At 44.2% G+C, this 16,895-nt stretch overlaps 1 protein-coding gene across 2 annotated transcripts in view; it reads right to left on the bottom strand.

Annotated features, from left to right (window-relative positions):
* SLC36A4 (solute carrier family 36 member 4) overlaps positions 1 to 16,895 on the bottom strand; it is a 1,175,100-nt gene that overhangs the window by 527,316 nt on the left and 630,889 nt on the right. For both annotated transcript variants that reach the window (XM_069639305.1, XM_069639306.1), the window contains one exon: positions 11,612 to 11,781. In XM_069639305.1, coding sequence (XP_069495406.1) covers positions 11,612 to 11,781 — 170 coding nt within the window. The remainder of the gene's footprint in view (positions 1 to 11,611; positions 11,782 to 16,895) is intronic.

Genomic DNA, 16,895 nt, shown 5'->3' with positions numbered 1-16,895 from the left:
TACTGAAATGTAGCCGGGGCATTGCTCAAACCAAAAGGCATAACCAGATACTCATACAGGCCGTACTTGGTTTTAAATGCCGTCTTCCACTCGTCACCCTTCCGTATTCTGACCAAATTATAAGCACCCCGCAGATCCAACTTGGTGAAGATGGAAGAAGAACCCAATTGGTCTAGAAGAACCGAGATGAGTGGAATTGGGTATGGATTACGGATGGTGACAGCGTTCAATGCACGGTAGTTATTGCAAGGGCGCAAATCGCCTTCTTTCTTTGGAACAAAAAAAAGAGGCGATGCCGCCAGAGAACGCGATGGCCTGATAAAGCCAGAAGCCAAAGACTTGTCCAGATACTCCTTGAGCACCAAATCCTCCTTGTGGGTTAAGGAGTAGACACGACCAGATGGTATAACAGCATTAGGAACCAAATCAATGGGACAGTCATACTGTCGATGTGGTGGTAGAATCTCAGCACCTCTCTTGTCAAATACGTCCTTATAGTCTCGGTACTCCCCAGGTAACACCGAGTTCCTGACTGCTCCGATGACCAGAGCGGACTCCAAGAGATGTGTACTGGGTCCCACAGATGAGGATCCTGATGTCCCACAAGAAGTAGCACAGTATTCAGAATGAAAAGAAACCGTCCCTTTAGCCCAATCCACTAACGGATTGTGTTTCCTTAGCCAGGGCAACCCAAGGATTAACTTGAACTGAGGTGCTGTAATGACGTCAAAGGTTATGGTCTCGGTATGCCCAGAGTACGTAGTCATGAAAAGATCCACCGTTTGTTCAGTAACCAGACCAGATAACAAGGTTGTGCCGTCAACGGCGTTGACCAGTTCAGGAGAAGGCTTGGGAATCAGAGGAATACCATGATCCTTAACAAACTGGCTGTCGGCATAATTCCCAGTGGCCCCTGAATCCAATACAGCGTCCGCTGTACAAGAAACTAAGGAAGGAGCGCAAACATCAACCGTTATGGAAAACAAAACCATGAGATCAGAGCCCGTATTCAAGGGACTCGACAAAGGGGCTCTCTCTATTGCCGAGCTTTGGAGTTTCCCTGTTTTCGTGGTTTTCTAGGGCACTGTCTCAGGAAATGTTCCGAGGAGCCACAGTAATAACACAAATTGTTCTTCCTACGGTTCTCTCTTTCCTCAGACGAGAGCGGAGCCCTAAGGGTACCTATCTGCATAGGTTCAGGCGTAGCATGGCTCGAATCAGCAGCTACTGGCGTAGGACAAGGAACCAGACTCCTTTCCCCTTTGCGTTCTGCTCTCCTGGCATCAATTTGAAGTACTAGATCAACTAACTCCGAAAAACCAGTAGGAATCACTGGGACAGTGGACAAGACATCCTTGAGAGAGTCTGAAAGCCCTTTGTAAAACAGAGCCCCTTTCTTTGCCTCGGGCCAATCCGTCTCCGCCACCAGTTGGTTAAACTTGGCTAGGTAGGACAACAAAGACAAGTCCTTCTGTTGTAAAGAGAGTAGTTCCAAATCCGAGGCTTAGGCTTAGGATTTATATTGTGTGTCAAAGACACGTGACATAGCAGAGATGAGAGCATCACAGTCGTACAATAGATGGCTCCCTTGTTCCAGTAATGGATTTGCCCAGACCGCTGCCGTACCCCCAAGGTAGGATAACACAAACGCCGCCTTGGTAATACCAGGGTTCAGTTGATCGCGTAGTGTAGCCGTAGAAACCTTCCAGACAATGCAACTCCCAATAGTACAAAGGGACTATATTGGAAGGGGAATTGCCCAGAAGATTATATGAGTCGGAACACAGCTACCTAGACAAAGAAAACAATATCAGGAGTTGGGTTCATGAAATTAGTCATAAACAAGGAAAACGGTTGTAGATCAAACAACGTACTCACAAAGAGAATACCTCTGGGCAATGATAGCAAATCAGGCAGGACAGAGGGCCAGGATATCCAGGACATCAGTTTCGGTGCTTGACAGGTGATATCCTAGTCGTTGGAAAGAAGATGAAGGAAGTTCGTCCGATGACAACTGTTCCAGTCAAAGGGACAATCCAACCTAAACCTATACCCGCCGGCACGCGGACGCCTAGTAAACAATGCAGCTTTCAGACAGCAAATGGAGGTCACAGTAAATGTCTGGGGGTGCAAGAGGAGGGTGGGAAAGAATGAGGAGGTGCAGTAGAACAGTGGCAGCAGGTGCACCACCCCACAGAAATGGCACTGTCAGAGGGAGGCCTTCCACAACATTGCATTGCTGACATCACCATTTATACACAGAACAGTTTTTGCTGCTTTAATTTACAATAAAAACAAAGACCTCTTTCCATTTAAACAATTCATGACTAGCTTTCTGTTTGAAAATTAACATTACACTGTAAATAAAAAATATACGCACAGCAACTGTAGCCTTGCTAAATGTTTATTTTTTCATTGCCAGTTGAGGATCACTAAAAGAGCATTCATGTTCTGCTTGCTCACAAAGCTTCTTAGCGCCTGAAATAATTATTTGTCCCTGGCATTGAGGCCTGCGGTGGATTTCCCCTTTAGCATGGTATGGTACTCCTAAAGGTTTTCATGCCCGGTCTGAGTGGTGGCTAATTTTCTTCCATGATTGGCATTTATTCCACGTCTTTGCCAGAGGGCATTTGATAAAGAGATCACTGGCAGCCAAACACCAAATACACCGTTTCCTATAAGAAGCCAATATTAAATAGGCCACGGATGTGGCAGGACACAAGCAACCAAACCCAAAACCTCCCTCATTTTCATGGCTTGTGGAGTTGAATCCGAATTTTAGCAACAAGCTCTCACCTATACCTACCAGTGCATCGATTTACTACACAATGGCGCCAAAGGTCCCAACGGGGCCAAAACTAAAAAATATTATCGCTCAAATTGCGCACAGTTCCATCAACGGTAAGCATTATTTCAATCAATTGTACCTTAAAAAGAAATTCATAATCCTAGATTCAAATGACTCCCATGGAAAATTCAGCCCAGCTGTCACACAGTCGGTACCATTGCAATACAGCCCGCCCCTCTTCACTATCCACCCCTCGCCTTTCAACGTATCTATACTAGACAACTTTGCTTTTCCCGACTAGTTCGGAACAGTTCCTTAAACTACAATTACTGCTGCATGCACGTCTATGCCCCTTTCTCTCGTCTTCTCACACTACGCTCTTTGGAAGGGCCAATGCCATCCTACCCACAGCGCTTAAACGTCATTACAAATGGCAGGAGGAGCTATACAAATACACAATAACATAAAAACATTCTAGTTTTCGTCTCAGAAACAGTGAGGACGATAGGAAGCATCTACACATCCATGAGTATTACTGCCCAGCATTCCTGCTCCCTTCACCCAGACGAATAATCGCTTTCTCCTCAGTCTCGAACGCCCAAGGTACCCAGGTGATTGTTCCACAACAGTCCCAAAATCTAATCTGTTCTACATGTTTTGTGTTGCAGAATAATGCAATGCAACAATAGGGAATGCTCACTGTCACAATGGCCTGCAGTTAAGAGCTGGATTTAAGGTGTATGTCTTACATTGGTTAAACTTCCAAACAAGAAATACACATTGAATGTGTAGTACCATGAAATAAAGAGACGACAGGCACTTCATAAGACAACAAAGCATGCGTTTTCCTTTACGAGGTGAAAAATTAACCCAGGACCCCACTTTTACATTCCTAGGCTTTTTCTTTTACAAATCCTTCCTACCATTTCCTTGAGTTCATTTTTGTAAACTAAAGACCAGAATTAAACTCCCAGAACGGATTTGCTTGGTAAACAAAAGGCTGGGACCCAAATGGTGTCATGCTAATTCCATTGAGAAACTGCCCCTCCGCTTCCCCCCCAAGCCCTTCTTATTAAGGCATAGTGGCAAGCTTGAAACTGTTTGATGTGCTCCTCAACCAAGCAGACCGATCAACCGGGCAGAAAAGCATGGACGAGCGGAAAAGCATGGACTAGGACGAGCGGAAAAGCATGGACTAGGACGAGCGGAAAAGCATGGACTAGGACGAGCGGAAAAGCATGGACTAGGACGAGCATCATCAGATGTTTGTGAAGTGATGAGACACGCACCCAAAGCAACAAGGTTAAGTCTTTACAGAACAGAAGACAAGACAACACAGCCTGCCAGTTCTGCTCCTTCTCTCTTCCCTTCCACCTTCCAACCATCACCTCATGAACACCTCCCCCCCATTCTTCCAGGTTCCAAGCTCTAGGGCTTGGAACCTCATTACAACATATACAAGATACCACAGTTTGTCCCTAGGTGTAAAAGGAACATATTTCTGTCTAGAATGTATGATCGACCCCCACTACTCCCATCCCTCCCCATGCCCCCCCTCACCCGGCATGCACATAGCACTGCCTATCTCATTCTGCATATTGATGCTGGTTAATACGTCTCACAATGGCGCACTCTAATGCAGCATACATATATACAAACCTTCACATGCGTATGCACATATGTCAGCAATCTCAACATATGTCCACAGGACAACAAGACAGAGTGCCACATGTATGTTTCTGTCCTTCCTGCAGCAGACTAAGGCGTTGATTACTGAAAACCCTGCTTGTCGAGCTTGGTGTATGGTGTGCTTGGGCCACAATGTTGGATTTTTTGGTGCCATGCGATCCTGGGATTGGCAACATTTTTGTATAGGGCATGGGCCCAAAGAGGATGTAGTATATAGAAGCAGGCTGCGTTGAAGGGCCTACCCCCCGACCCGCCACCCCAAATGTGATTAACAGATTCTGTCAATGAATCTATTCATTTCTAATCAAAGTATGAAGATTGTATATTTAATTTCAACATATTCTGACAGACTCCCAAACAACAAAACGATGAAGTCTCATTAACCCGAACACTGCTGTGAGAAGCATCTTTAATGCTATAGGATGATTCTAAGACATACAGGCAAAACTCCCACTTCCTTAACACTCAAAACATTCCTGCTCAAGGCTCAGCCTAGCCTTGTAAAGCTTAGCTGTCTACTTTACAAATAAGATGGTTGGATGTGTGCCTAGAAAGTCACTGACTGGCAGTGCAAATGACACAACAATAATACAATGTTGGTGACGAGAGGAGGTGATCTCAAGAGGTCTACTATTCAATGGTTTGAAATACCCACACATGTTGGCAACAGGAAAACATATCAATTTTTTGGAACTATTGTGGCCTTTCAAAATAGCCAAAAAACAGGCATGACATATTACACTTACTACTCGATGGTGGACACAATGCTGTGGCAACAGCAGTATGGCAATATTAATGGAAGAGTCTTGCCTTCTTAAAATCAACCAAATGCCTCTTTTTATCATACTTTTATCATTGCACTCAACCATGGGTGTTATTATAGGGGGGAATGTTTTGTCCCCCCCCCAACTTCTGTGGCATGTCTTTTTGTCCCCCCCAACTTTTGGAAGGAGGGCATGGGGGCCGCAATCATCAATTATGTAATTGGACAGCTCAAGCCCGGCTGGGGTGCCCAGCAAGGCTTGCGCTGTCTCATTACATAATGCTGAGATGCCGGACAGCCGCGCTGCAACACATTCAGGGCGGGATGCACTGCATGGCTCAGACCCTCACCCTGGCTGGCCTGACTCAAAGTTATCAGCCAGGGTGCTGGACTGGGTGTTGCATGGCCCGGCGCCTGTGCTGCCATGCTAGCAGCAGCACTTCCAGGGGCCGCAGCGCATATAATCACTTTCCGGCTTTGTGTTTGTGTGACACACAGACAGGAGCTCATTCAGCTTGCTGGTATCTGTCTGGAGGTGCGTGAGTGCGAAGAGGTTAGGTCGGTGCAACATGAGACGTGGCCCAGGCGGCATTTGAAAGTAGAGCAGAGGTACTTTTTTTTATTGTGTTTGTGTATGTTTTTTGGGGGGCTGGGCTGCGGGCTGACCCTAGTGAGGGAGCATGTCAGATTTGGACAACGTGAGCGGAGCTCACAATACACGTTAGGGTCCCAGGTATGAAGAAGCACTAGCAATAACAAATGGTGCATTCTCTGTGACAAGCCACAGCTCTGCAACGCCTCTAAAATTAGGCTTGACACTTTTCAGATACTACTAAAGCACCAGCATCCTAACTTCAAAAAGAAGTTGGCGGAAGGTGCGCCCTCCCCAAGTCGAGTGGAAAGAGTCAAGCTGAGAAAACCTGTGACCCAAAACTGTCGTACTCTGCAAATTCTGTGAAATGAATATGGGGGCTATACGCATTCCAAACATGGTGAACCTTTGCTAAGCAGTTTTTGCTCTAGGTGCGCAGAAGGAACATTATGGAATTTTCTGTTAAAAGCACACTTTTAGGAGACCTGTATGACTTTTCCCCCTGCCGCCAAAAATAATCTTCACCAAACTGGCAATAAGTATTTCGAGGTTTGCAGACACTTTTTCAGGACGGTTTGGTGCAAATTAGTAAATGGGTGGCATGGTTCAGGTTACAGGCCACCAAAAACTACTTCACTTACCAATCTAAGCAGGGGAGTATCCAGCATTGTAAGAGTGGGGGCGAGAAGTGAGCAACAAAATGCAATGTGTGGAATCCACATGGTCTCTTTGGCACCCGCAAACCACCCACCCCCTACCCCAATCTACTTTTTTGGTAACATTAGTGGAAGATGGCATTTTAACACAGAACTACAAAAATAAAACCGCAGAATCATTCCAGATGCAGGAAACTCATCTATTAGAGCTCTGTCCATGCCCTCTGAAGCAAAATACATGCAAACCTCCTAATTATTATATGGATTGCACCAACAGAAGTGACTTCACAGAAAAGGACATTGTCAAAGGCGCTTCATCAGTCTTTGATACTTGGAGGCACCATGGTAGTGACTTTAGAATAGGTTGCCATAAATAAGCCAAGTGACAAATAACTTTGTGGTGCAAAATACCTAAATTGCGCTTTTGTTATATGTGGAGCAACTCTATAGTCATTAGGCTTTTCCATTATAATACCATGATACATTAACAGAAGCTTTGAAGTGAATCAGAGTCACTTGCAGAGCTGAAGATAATGCACAATGTGATTAAATGATTTGCTCAGGATCACACACTTGGTTAAATGGTGAAACTGGGATGTGGACAATTTAAGCGGCCGTGCACATCTTTCCAGGTTCAGTTGATATAGATATTTATTAAGATTTTGCTTTACATATCATGTGCTTAAATACTTATTTGTAGCAATGCCTTGGAAGCAAACCACATTACATAATAAACTAGCCTTTCATAGTACGCTAACCATGCACTATATACATTGTCATAGAAATATGTTGAGCAATGCGAGTATGACTTTAGTTTTATTCTCCCCATTTTGCATGCAAAGTCACAATAGCACCATGTAGATTAATGTGAGCCTATCAAATCCCCCTTGGGTTTTAAAGCCAGTCATTATTTCATAAAGCATGCAACATTATGCACCCTTCTCACTTCTTATCACTCCCTCCCATTCACATTTCTGAAGGGACAAAAGTCCCTGCTAATAGTACCCCCCTCCCTCCCATCAGCACTCACATTGTAATGCTCTGTTGATACAGAGCAACCTGAGGACCCTCTGCTGCCCGCAGCTCCTTGGGACATTGTCCTGGCAGCAGGACACGTCTCCCATTTGGAACAGGTAAGGTGTCCTGCTGCCAGGAAAATGAGCGTGCTGAGCAGGAATTGCTCAGCACACAGTGTCCTGCCAGCAGAACACCTTTGCCGTTGGGCGCCCTCTTTGATGTGCCAAACGGGAGAGGCATCCCAATGACAAATGTCCCGGTCTGGCTCTTAAAAGAGCCACGGGGGGAAGCCCCCCCCGCCTCTCCCGGTTGGTACTCCACTGCCTGGAGCCATTTGAACACAGGAAAACATACCTTCATTTTAATCAGTCAGAATCTTGTAGAAAATAACTATCAGCACGTACACATATAAGGTGCTGTGCAGAATCCAAGTTTGTAGATGTATGGCATTTAAAAATTGATACCAAGTATACTTGGTCACCCACTGCACTGCATTAACCGTTGGCTTCTGCCTTTGAATGAAAGGAAAAATCAGGGGAATTGCTGACATTGCAGTGAGTATGTTCCTTTCGGCCATGGCTTTATGGTTCAGCTAGGTCAAGTCAATTTAGCCCAATATTTCAGGGATCGGGGGTAATAAAGTCTGGTCTGCTCAATGGACGTTGCGCCACTATTTCCATGTGTTATTGTATATGTACATATAAATGTTGTGTGCACACAGTGTATGTCAATGGAGGTGTTGGTGCATTTGTGTGTGAGAGTGTATGCAAGCATATGTGTTGACTTTTGTATCTGAATGAATGATAAATAATGCATTGTTTGTATGTTCTATTGGAATTACATTTGTGAATGTTATGTTGTGTCACTGAGTGCATGGCAGGCTGGTTGGACATGTGTGGGGGCCCAATTGAATTTTAAAGATAGGCCACCAGTCTTATATAAGTTATAACAGAGCGTCAGCAATGCACTCTTGTGGCGTAGCAGTCTAGTGTTATCCCTCAAGAATTTAGGTTGCTTGACCGAGATACAAAATCACGGCAAAATTGACCGTAGTCATTTTTTCTGCAAATATGTTTTTACCTCGGTACAAAAAAACCAAACCCATGTCCCTCCAAACCGCCAGTACACCCATAAACCCCCCTACTTACCTTTTCTAAATCTGCCGCCTCTACTGTACCCTGCAGTGTCAGATCCATCCATCTTACGAGGGTCGGATCTGACGATGCAGAGTCCCTTTTTCTTTTTTTTTATTGGGTCCCCTGCCACCAATTCTGAGGACAACCCTGCAACCGCCAAAGTAAAAAATACCAAACATGGGGAGCGAGGGACACCCCCGTAACCCAAGCTCTTCATGTTCGGTATCTTTGGCTTCGAACTAATGGTGGTGACCGAATGCAGTCAAATCTATAATTCAACCAAATTCTATTGGACAATTTGGCCGAAACGATCCCTAAGAGCCACCCCCCACCCTCCCACCACCCCACCCCTGCCCCCCCCCAACATTTTCAGCAAAGTTACTCCACTGCACTCAACAGAACATTGCCATGCTTCCGGAGGGCAGACATGTGTTCATTTAAAATCAAACATGATCCATATGGTTGAGTCTAATCCAGTCCCGTGCTTTTCTTTGCACTCTGGAACGGATATGGATTGTTTGATCGTAACGAGATTACCCGCAACAGAAATTACTGAAGATAAAATGCCTGAACGAACAACTTGATCGTACCTGCTGCAATGTTATGAAAAACCTGAAGTAATAACATTTGCAGCATAAACATTATAATATATTAGAAACACAGTACCGGGAATGGGTAAACATATAAAGGAGTCTTACACTGTGATATATCAAGAGAAGCCAGTTCAGGAAGTGACATGGGGGTTGCAACGTACCAACACAGTACACGTATAAGAGTGGTGCTGCTTCTGAGGAGAAACGTAGCTAAATCCGGATGGGAAACTTAACGCTGATAATTGACACTTCTAAAAGTGAAAAGAATCCATATGTGTAATTGAAATTCATACTGAATTGTGACTAAAGTGTGAACTTCGAACCTCTGAGATGTTAAAGATAGCAAGAGAACTATATACAGATTTGTGTCGTAAGGTAAGTGTTAGAGAAGATTACCAAAATTAATTAAAGGAAATTTAAAACTTGATTTGAGAAACTAACTGGTGGATTTCATATTTTCTTCATGTAGGAGAGTTCAAAACTACAAAAAATGGAAAAGGCAATTTATATAATCTCAACAAAAGGGAAGGAGCAGCTCAAACACAATGGATATATTTACAATTTGGAACGAATGAGAAATGAAAATAAACAGTAGAAATGTGTAGAGTATTAAAAAAATGATTGTAGAGGAAGAGCGAGGATGAAGGGCGAGTATAGAGATTATACTAGAGAGCATAATCATGAACCTAAACTAGCAAAAATAGAGTTGAATAGAAAATATGTGATTTGAAACTAAAAGCAAGAACAGAAAGGTAAGGCAAATACCAGGGCAACTGCCCCTGCATTTGGCTGGTGAGATGCCTTGCAGTAAATTACTAAAAAGTCAAGTAATATATCAGAGAATTAAAGTACCAAAAATCCCCCAAAAAGTCGGAGATATTAAAATTTCAGACAGATTAAAGATGACATTGCATGGCGATAAATGTATGTATTTCGCTAGTGAGACAGAAGAAAGCAGATATATTATTAATGCAACAGAGCAAACATGGGGAGACTAGCAGTGAGTAAGAATTAGATGTTGGATGTTGCCATTGAAGCAGCTACACAGTGTACATGGCGAAGTAGATGCCGAATTCTTCCGATTGGTTTACATATTAATGCCTGATAGAAGTGAAAAATACTATCAGGAAGTATTCGCAAAATTAAAAGAAGGCTCGCCAGAGTCATGAAATACAACAAAAATGGTAGCATGGACTAAGAACAGGTTGCAATAAAGGCGATAAACCATGTCTTCCCTACATTCGAAATACAGGGGTGCTATTTCCATTACTCGCAGGCATTGCGGCGCAACATGCAAAAACATGGACTGCAAAGGAATATAGCATGGACAGCGAATTTCAGCATCATATACGAAATCTATTCATTGTGTAATTACAGCCTACTTAACAATTGTAAATGGCACTTATTAAAAACAAAACAAGGTGTAAATGGCCAATTTTCTAAACTATTATGAAGAAACTTGGCTTGGAGTAGAAACACGTTTTGATCGTAAACTGCCAAAAATAAAGATCGAACTCTGGAATAGTTATAACGAAATATTAACTGGGTCACCCAAAACAAACAAAAAATTGGAGGGGTGGCATAATGGACTGACAGTAGCAATGAGCCATACAAAACAGTCGCTGTGGAAGTTCATAAGCACACTATAAACATTAGGAAGCTAAAAGAGATTGCTGAAAAATTCAATTTCTTGAGTTTAAGCGACTATTTGATGAGCACGGCTTTCAATTTCAACTTTACAACAAAAGAAACGCAAAAAATGTTGATATGTGAATAGGTATTACAGAAAAAACAAACCGGAAACTGGAAAAAACAATGTTTGAAGTAACTATATATTTGATGTTAAAAGTATCTGTTTTTTAATAAATTCTACTTGGATAGTGTGACCCCTTGTTTGGTTCATAATTTAGAAGATTTGTGTAATGGAAAGAAGTCTACTGTAGAAGAGATCAAATAAAGTCAATTTCCTAGCAGTTTCAGGTCAGTTTCAACAAAGGACAGTTTCAGGTAAGCGAACAATAAATAAGGTCAATAAGTATGTCAGGTCAAATAGTGCATGTGAAATTAGATCAGAAATGCTATTCCGATGCCAAAAAATGTGCTCAAATTGGACAATTCCCTCTGGAACCAGTAGTCCTGGATTTAGGGTCCCTTTAACACATTTAACATGCATAGCACCAGACGTGTGTGTTCATTGTGCATGTTCTACTTTGTAAAGCATCGACGGGCTCTCCATATTAAACCATAGCACAGTGGTATTATGCGCTGAACTGGCGTGTACTTACAGGTCATAGCGTGGTATTCTAGGAAGAAGCATTAGGTACTTACAGGTCATGAAGACACAGTGGTATTGTTGGAAGAAGTGGTAGGTACTTACAGGTCATGCCGACTAAAAGGGCTCTCACAGAGAGTTCACAGGGCAGCTTCCATTTCTTCTGGACCTTAGACAAAAGCGGCGGAAGGATGATCTCTGCTGGGACATAGTACTGAATGGCATACGTCACAAAAATCCCAAACGAATAGAGAACTTTCACCAGCTGGTACAACCTGAAGAAAGCCAAGGCATTCATTAGTCAGTCACGGTGTTGGCAGCCAGGACATTGTGTAAGAGTTATTTAAGGGCAAACACTGTTTGCCAGGCATCCGTTTAGCAAGCAAGCACTGGCAATGCCAATAGTTGTGGCTTTTACTGCTGTTCTTTGCATTATGCATTTATAGGTACCTGGGTGCCAGGGTGAGAGTGCAAAGATTGAAAGGAGGATGTGATAAGGGGGGGCAGCTCTGCAACAGAAAGAGATGGGGAATAGTGCAACGGAAGAAGCCATTGAGAATCGAAATGCCACTTCATTCCTTTTTTTCATAGACCACGCGAGTAGTACTCAAGAGTGAATTTATTTGGCAGAATATGTTGCAAATTGTGTTTTTTAGTGAATATCAGTTCATTAACAATGGTCAAATCTATTAGCTACTAAGTGCAAGAAGGAGAAGACTAGAAAGCAAGCATTATCCAGCTAGGCTCCAATGTCCAGGAACCACCTACCTACAAGCAGCAGCCCCTCCCCCTCAACCCCCACCCCCACTTCAGATTAAGAGCAACTAGGGCAAACATTGCTCAGTGCAAAACACGGATTCTTTAAATGCATGCTTGCACCAGGAAAGCATTCCTCCCTAGTGCTGGTCCCTGGTGTAAATATGCACTGAAAGAACTCTTTTTTTCGCAAGAGCAAGCTGTGACCCAGAGCGAATTGCACTTGCACTGATGCAAATATTTGTCATGGGGTCCAGAGTCTTTAATGCAAGGTAAACCTTGGGTAGGGGTGGCCCTGGAAATGTTTTTTAAATTCCCCCATTTTAACTGTGTGGGCAAGCCCAACCCCTCTAAGTAGAGTTGGGGGTGTTTCCCACAAGTGCATTTGGAAGTAAATGGGACTATGTGGTGAATTTTAAAGCAAATGTGTCCCCTATGTGGTTATTAATACATAACTAAGCATAACAAAAAACGAATGTAACGCGTGTTACGAATGAGGATGTACTACAAATGATTTACTTCAAACAGATGCGGGGGATGAGAAGAGAGGTGGGAACGGGCCAGGTGCAAGGGAGACAGGGTAAGCGGAGCAAAAAAACAGGTTCTCTGGCACCATGGAAAGCAGGTTCCAAAATGGCCAGTGTCATCTGAAAAAGGACCTAGTCCCTTTTCTACTATTATGGCGGTGGCCATTTTTTAAAAACTTGTATTCATTTACAACGGTGTGGGTTGTGAAGGCACAATCGTGCCTTGGAAAGGCAGATTGTGATTGGTCAATCTGCCTTTCCGGGTGCGAATGGGTAAGCATCACCCAAATGACACGTGGCATGTTTCCATGTATGCATATTGGCTCTATGCATGTGTTCATCAAACGCTCTCTTTCTTTCGCTAGCTATCTCTTTATCACTGTCTGATCCTACATTTTTGTGCACCAGTCAGTGCCGGCCCCAATTCTACCAGGTCCCTGAATGAGATTTTTCGCAGCAGGGCGAGGCCCATGCAGTTCAATCGGTGTGTCATGATTGAATAGGCGCTGGTTCTGTCAGTCACTAATAGAAAGTCATTCACTGACACTTTACATGACAATGTTACATTACTGTTATTATTATTATTATTATTATTATTAGAGTACTCATTGAGTCTGGGCCTTCGGGAAGCAACAGAACACTTTACAAGTAATAGGTGGACGAACACAGTGAGGGAATAAGAGATACAATGGAGCAAGGAGTTAACAACAGGGGAGGGCAATTTGGCAGCAAGGGATCTACAATCAACCAAAGGAGAAAACAGCAGATCATTCAGACACAGGTCAGGTGGGGAGTGAAGGGTGCATGAACCTAGGTCTAAGGGAGGAGTCATTCCTTGAATGGGTAGTCATCTCTTTCCTGAAATGTAGACGTGAGGGGGCAGTTTGGTGTTGCCGGGGAGGAGGTTCCAAAGTCTGGTGGCAGAGACATAGTAGGCCTGTCTTCTTGTTCTTTCCCCCTGCATCGACGGAGGTCAAGTCTGCACATGTCCTTACCCCTGGTGGATCGTAGGCCTCTGGAGATACTGTGTTTCTCAGTGAGATAGCCTGGGCACTTTAGAGAGACAGTCTTGTAAATGATTGACTCCTATTGCCTAAAACTGCCTTATAATATGATGGATTCCTGAATGTCTGACTAGAATCCCTAAGGGACTTCCTAACTGTCTGCACTCTATCCAATTGTTTAAGGTGGCTGGGAATTGTGCCTTTCAGTAATCCTGGAAGATTAATTGTTTCCTTACAGGTTCACTTCTCCACACTCCTTATCCACTACTTTACCCTCTTCTCTGTCCCGTTCACACTTTCTAGGTCACACCTCCACCCTGTGATGTTAACCCTCTGTCCTCCGCACTCCAACTATCTCCTCTACACTACAAGCCCCTCCCTCCACAATACAACTATCACTCCACCACTCCAACTACTTAAACACTCTCCTTTCAGCCACTTCACAATTACTCCTTACACAAAGCTTCATAATCACACTTGCCACACTATTATCCACACTCATACTGCAGTATCACTTGCACTCACTATCCAATGCCTCACTTTCTCCAAAAAACGCCTCCACAGTCCACTACTCCTTTCTTGCTCTGCTGGTCTCTTTGTCTGCCCCTCCTCCTCCTCTGATCTCACCTGAACAATTTCCTTTTTCCTGGGTTGGCTTTTAACCCCGTCCCTCTTCTCTGATTGTGCTCCTGTTCCTGGCCAATCTTCCCCACCAAGGAGGTGTTACAATCCACAAAGTTTACAAATAATGAGCTAAGCCTTGCCCTCTTTTGCTGCACAAGCCCGCCACGGAATAGGGATGCAGCCCCGGACGCTGTATTCCCAGGTTTGTGTTAGGGGACCTGGGTCTTGGATCCCATAGGGTAATGTGTGTGTGGGGCTGTACCCTTTGCTTTAGTCCTTGGTGGTCTAGAGTATTGTCTTCCGGCTGTGGCCACTGCCAGGCAGAAAGATGTTGCTTCGCCTGCAGCCGCTGAGGATTTGTGCTGCCAGTTCCCTCTCCATCTACTGGTTCTGAGTCTCTGGTTGCATGGTGAAGACAGCTGGAGCATTGTTGTCACGCGGTCGGGTCCAGGTCTCTGATCTCTTGCTGTGAATACCATGCAGCACATGAGAGCTGCTCTGTTGAGTGTCACCAAGGCCATGATTGGTGTCCCTGATGCGCCTCCGGTGTAGGCGGCATGGTGTGAGACAAGCTTGTACTACAAAGACTCATGCTGGCAGAAGAGGGAGGGTCTGGCTGTGGTTACCCCCCTGGCGGGCCTCCCGACCAGGCTGTGAGGGCCGACCCCCTTCCTGATGACGCCAGGCATCATAGTATAAAACCTGTGAATTACCTTCACAATAATCGGTATCCAGTAATTTTAGCGAATAGAAAACAGGGAATGACTTTTTTACCAAAACCATAATAACGAAAAAATACTTAATTTTTAATAAACATGTATATGGAGGGGTGGGATAAAGGGCTAAAAAGAGGTGGGGAGTTCAGGGTTTAGAAGCACAGGGAAATGGGGGAACTGGGAGATGGACCCCCAAATAAAAAAAGAAAAACAATTCAATATTTTTTTCGTTAAGTTTTTCGGTAAAAAAGCATTCTCTGTAATTTCATTCGGCAACATCACATATATCCCAATACCCTTCATACATGTGCATAATTGGCCTTCATAGTTTCGCTTAGTGATCGAAGCTAGGTTTATAGAACCTTAGTCCGTTATCAGTTTTGTGTTGGTTTTACATGGACAGGCGGCTATTGCGCAGGATCATCAGGCCATCTGTACATATGGGAAGCACGCACGCGTGTGAAGAGCAGGTCCGTGTCACCCGTGAACCCTGTGTTACACACAGGTCACATTTATGACGTCAAGGGCATCAACCATATAGGTAAAAAGCCATCAATGCAATGTGCATTTTGCTCAGGCTACAGAGAGCAACTAGGCTCTTGGGGAATAAGAAGTGTCCTCTGCTTGTCGCATGACGACATCCAGGAAATGAGTTAGGATTTTGGAGAAACATGCTTTATAATGCCAGAGTACTGTAGAGTGAAGTTGCAATGCATAGCAACACATATCATAGTGTGTGAAGTTCCAACAGTGCCTTAATTCACATAGCAGGGTGATGCGTATCAATGCACCCTGCATGCACCAAGGTGAACAGCCATTCCAATGTTCACCATGCTCGCCTCATGTCTGGTATTGGTGGATGCGGGCGATAAAAAAAAAAAAAACAAGCATGACGCTCATGCAAGATGCTCCTCCTATTTTGAGCACTTATTTACAGTGACATGCTTATTCAAAAAATAAAAATAAATGAGACAAACGTCACTGTATAAAACGTGTGAAGTACTTTCACAAGAGACTTGCATGTGCTTAATCGAGGGGCGGGGATTATAACAATGTAGCCTGTTATCCATTTTGTGTTCTTTATCCCTTTACAGACAATTGGTGTGGAGTAATATGTTGGACCCCAGGCAGAAATGTACATATGGATGCAGAGCAGGTATGCATGACAGGAAAGGTTGCACTTTGGTGTTTTGCTGCATGTGTCTTGCTCTCATTCGAAATCTGTGTCAGACCTTTGGAGGAACAATGCTGTGTAATGTCTCGTGCAAGTGCCACGGTGCATTCGAATCCTGTGTTAGGCCTTTGGAGGAACAATGCTGTGTAATGTCTCGTGCAAGTGCCACGGTGCATTCGAATCCTGTGTCAGGCCTTTGGAGGAACAATGCTGTGTAATGTCTCGTGCAAGTGCCACGGTGCATTCGAATCCTGTGTCAGGCCTTTGGAGGAACAATGCTGTGTAATGTCTCGTGCAAGTGCCACGGTGCAATGGAACGAGCGACTTGCACAGAAGCGCAACACCCTGAATGAGCAGCTTCAACGTGGGAGGTATTGCCGTTCTGATCTCTTGGCTTATAGGTCATCCTGGATTTCAGCCAAGATTGATTGTATGGTTGCTAAGTTCCTCATGCTCCTAATCATCATCATCATCTTCCTCTTTCTTCTCCTCCTCCAAAGCTGCTGGATTGCCAGCTGGGGATGGTACTACTGGCCAGGCAGATATGCTGGGTGACAGGCTGGTGGGCTGCCCGCTGGGGATGGGACT

This window comes from Ambystoma mexicanum, chromosome 7q (assembly GCF_040938575.1).
Source record: "Ambystoma mexicanum isolate Mex_15411 chromosome 7q, UKY_AmexF1_1, whole genome shotgun sequence".
In the NCBI taxonomy this organism is placed as follows: Eukaryota; Metazoa; Chordata; class Amphibia; order Caudata; family Ambystomatidae; genus Ambystoma; species Ambystoma mexicanum.
The sequence above is the reverse complement of the archived record's forward strand: the minus strand, read 5'-3'. Positions and strand labels throughout refer to the sequence as shown.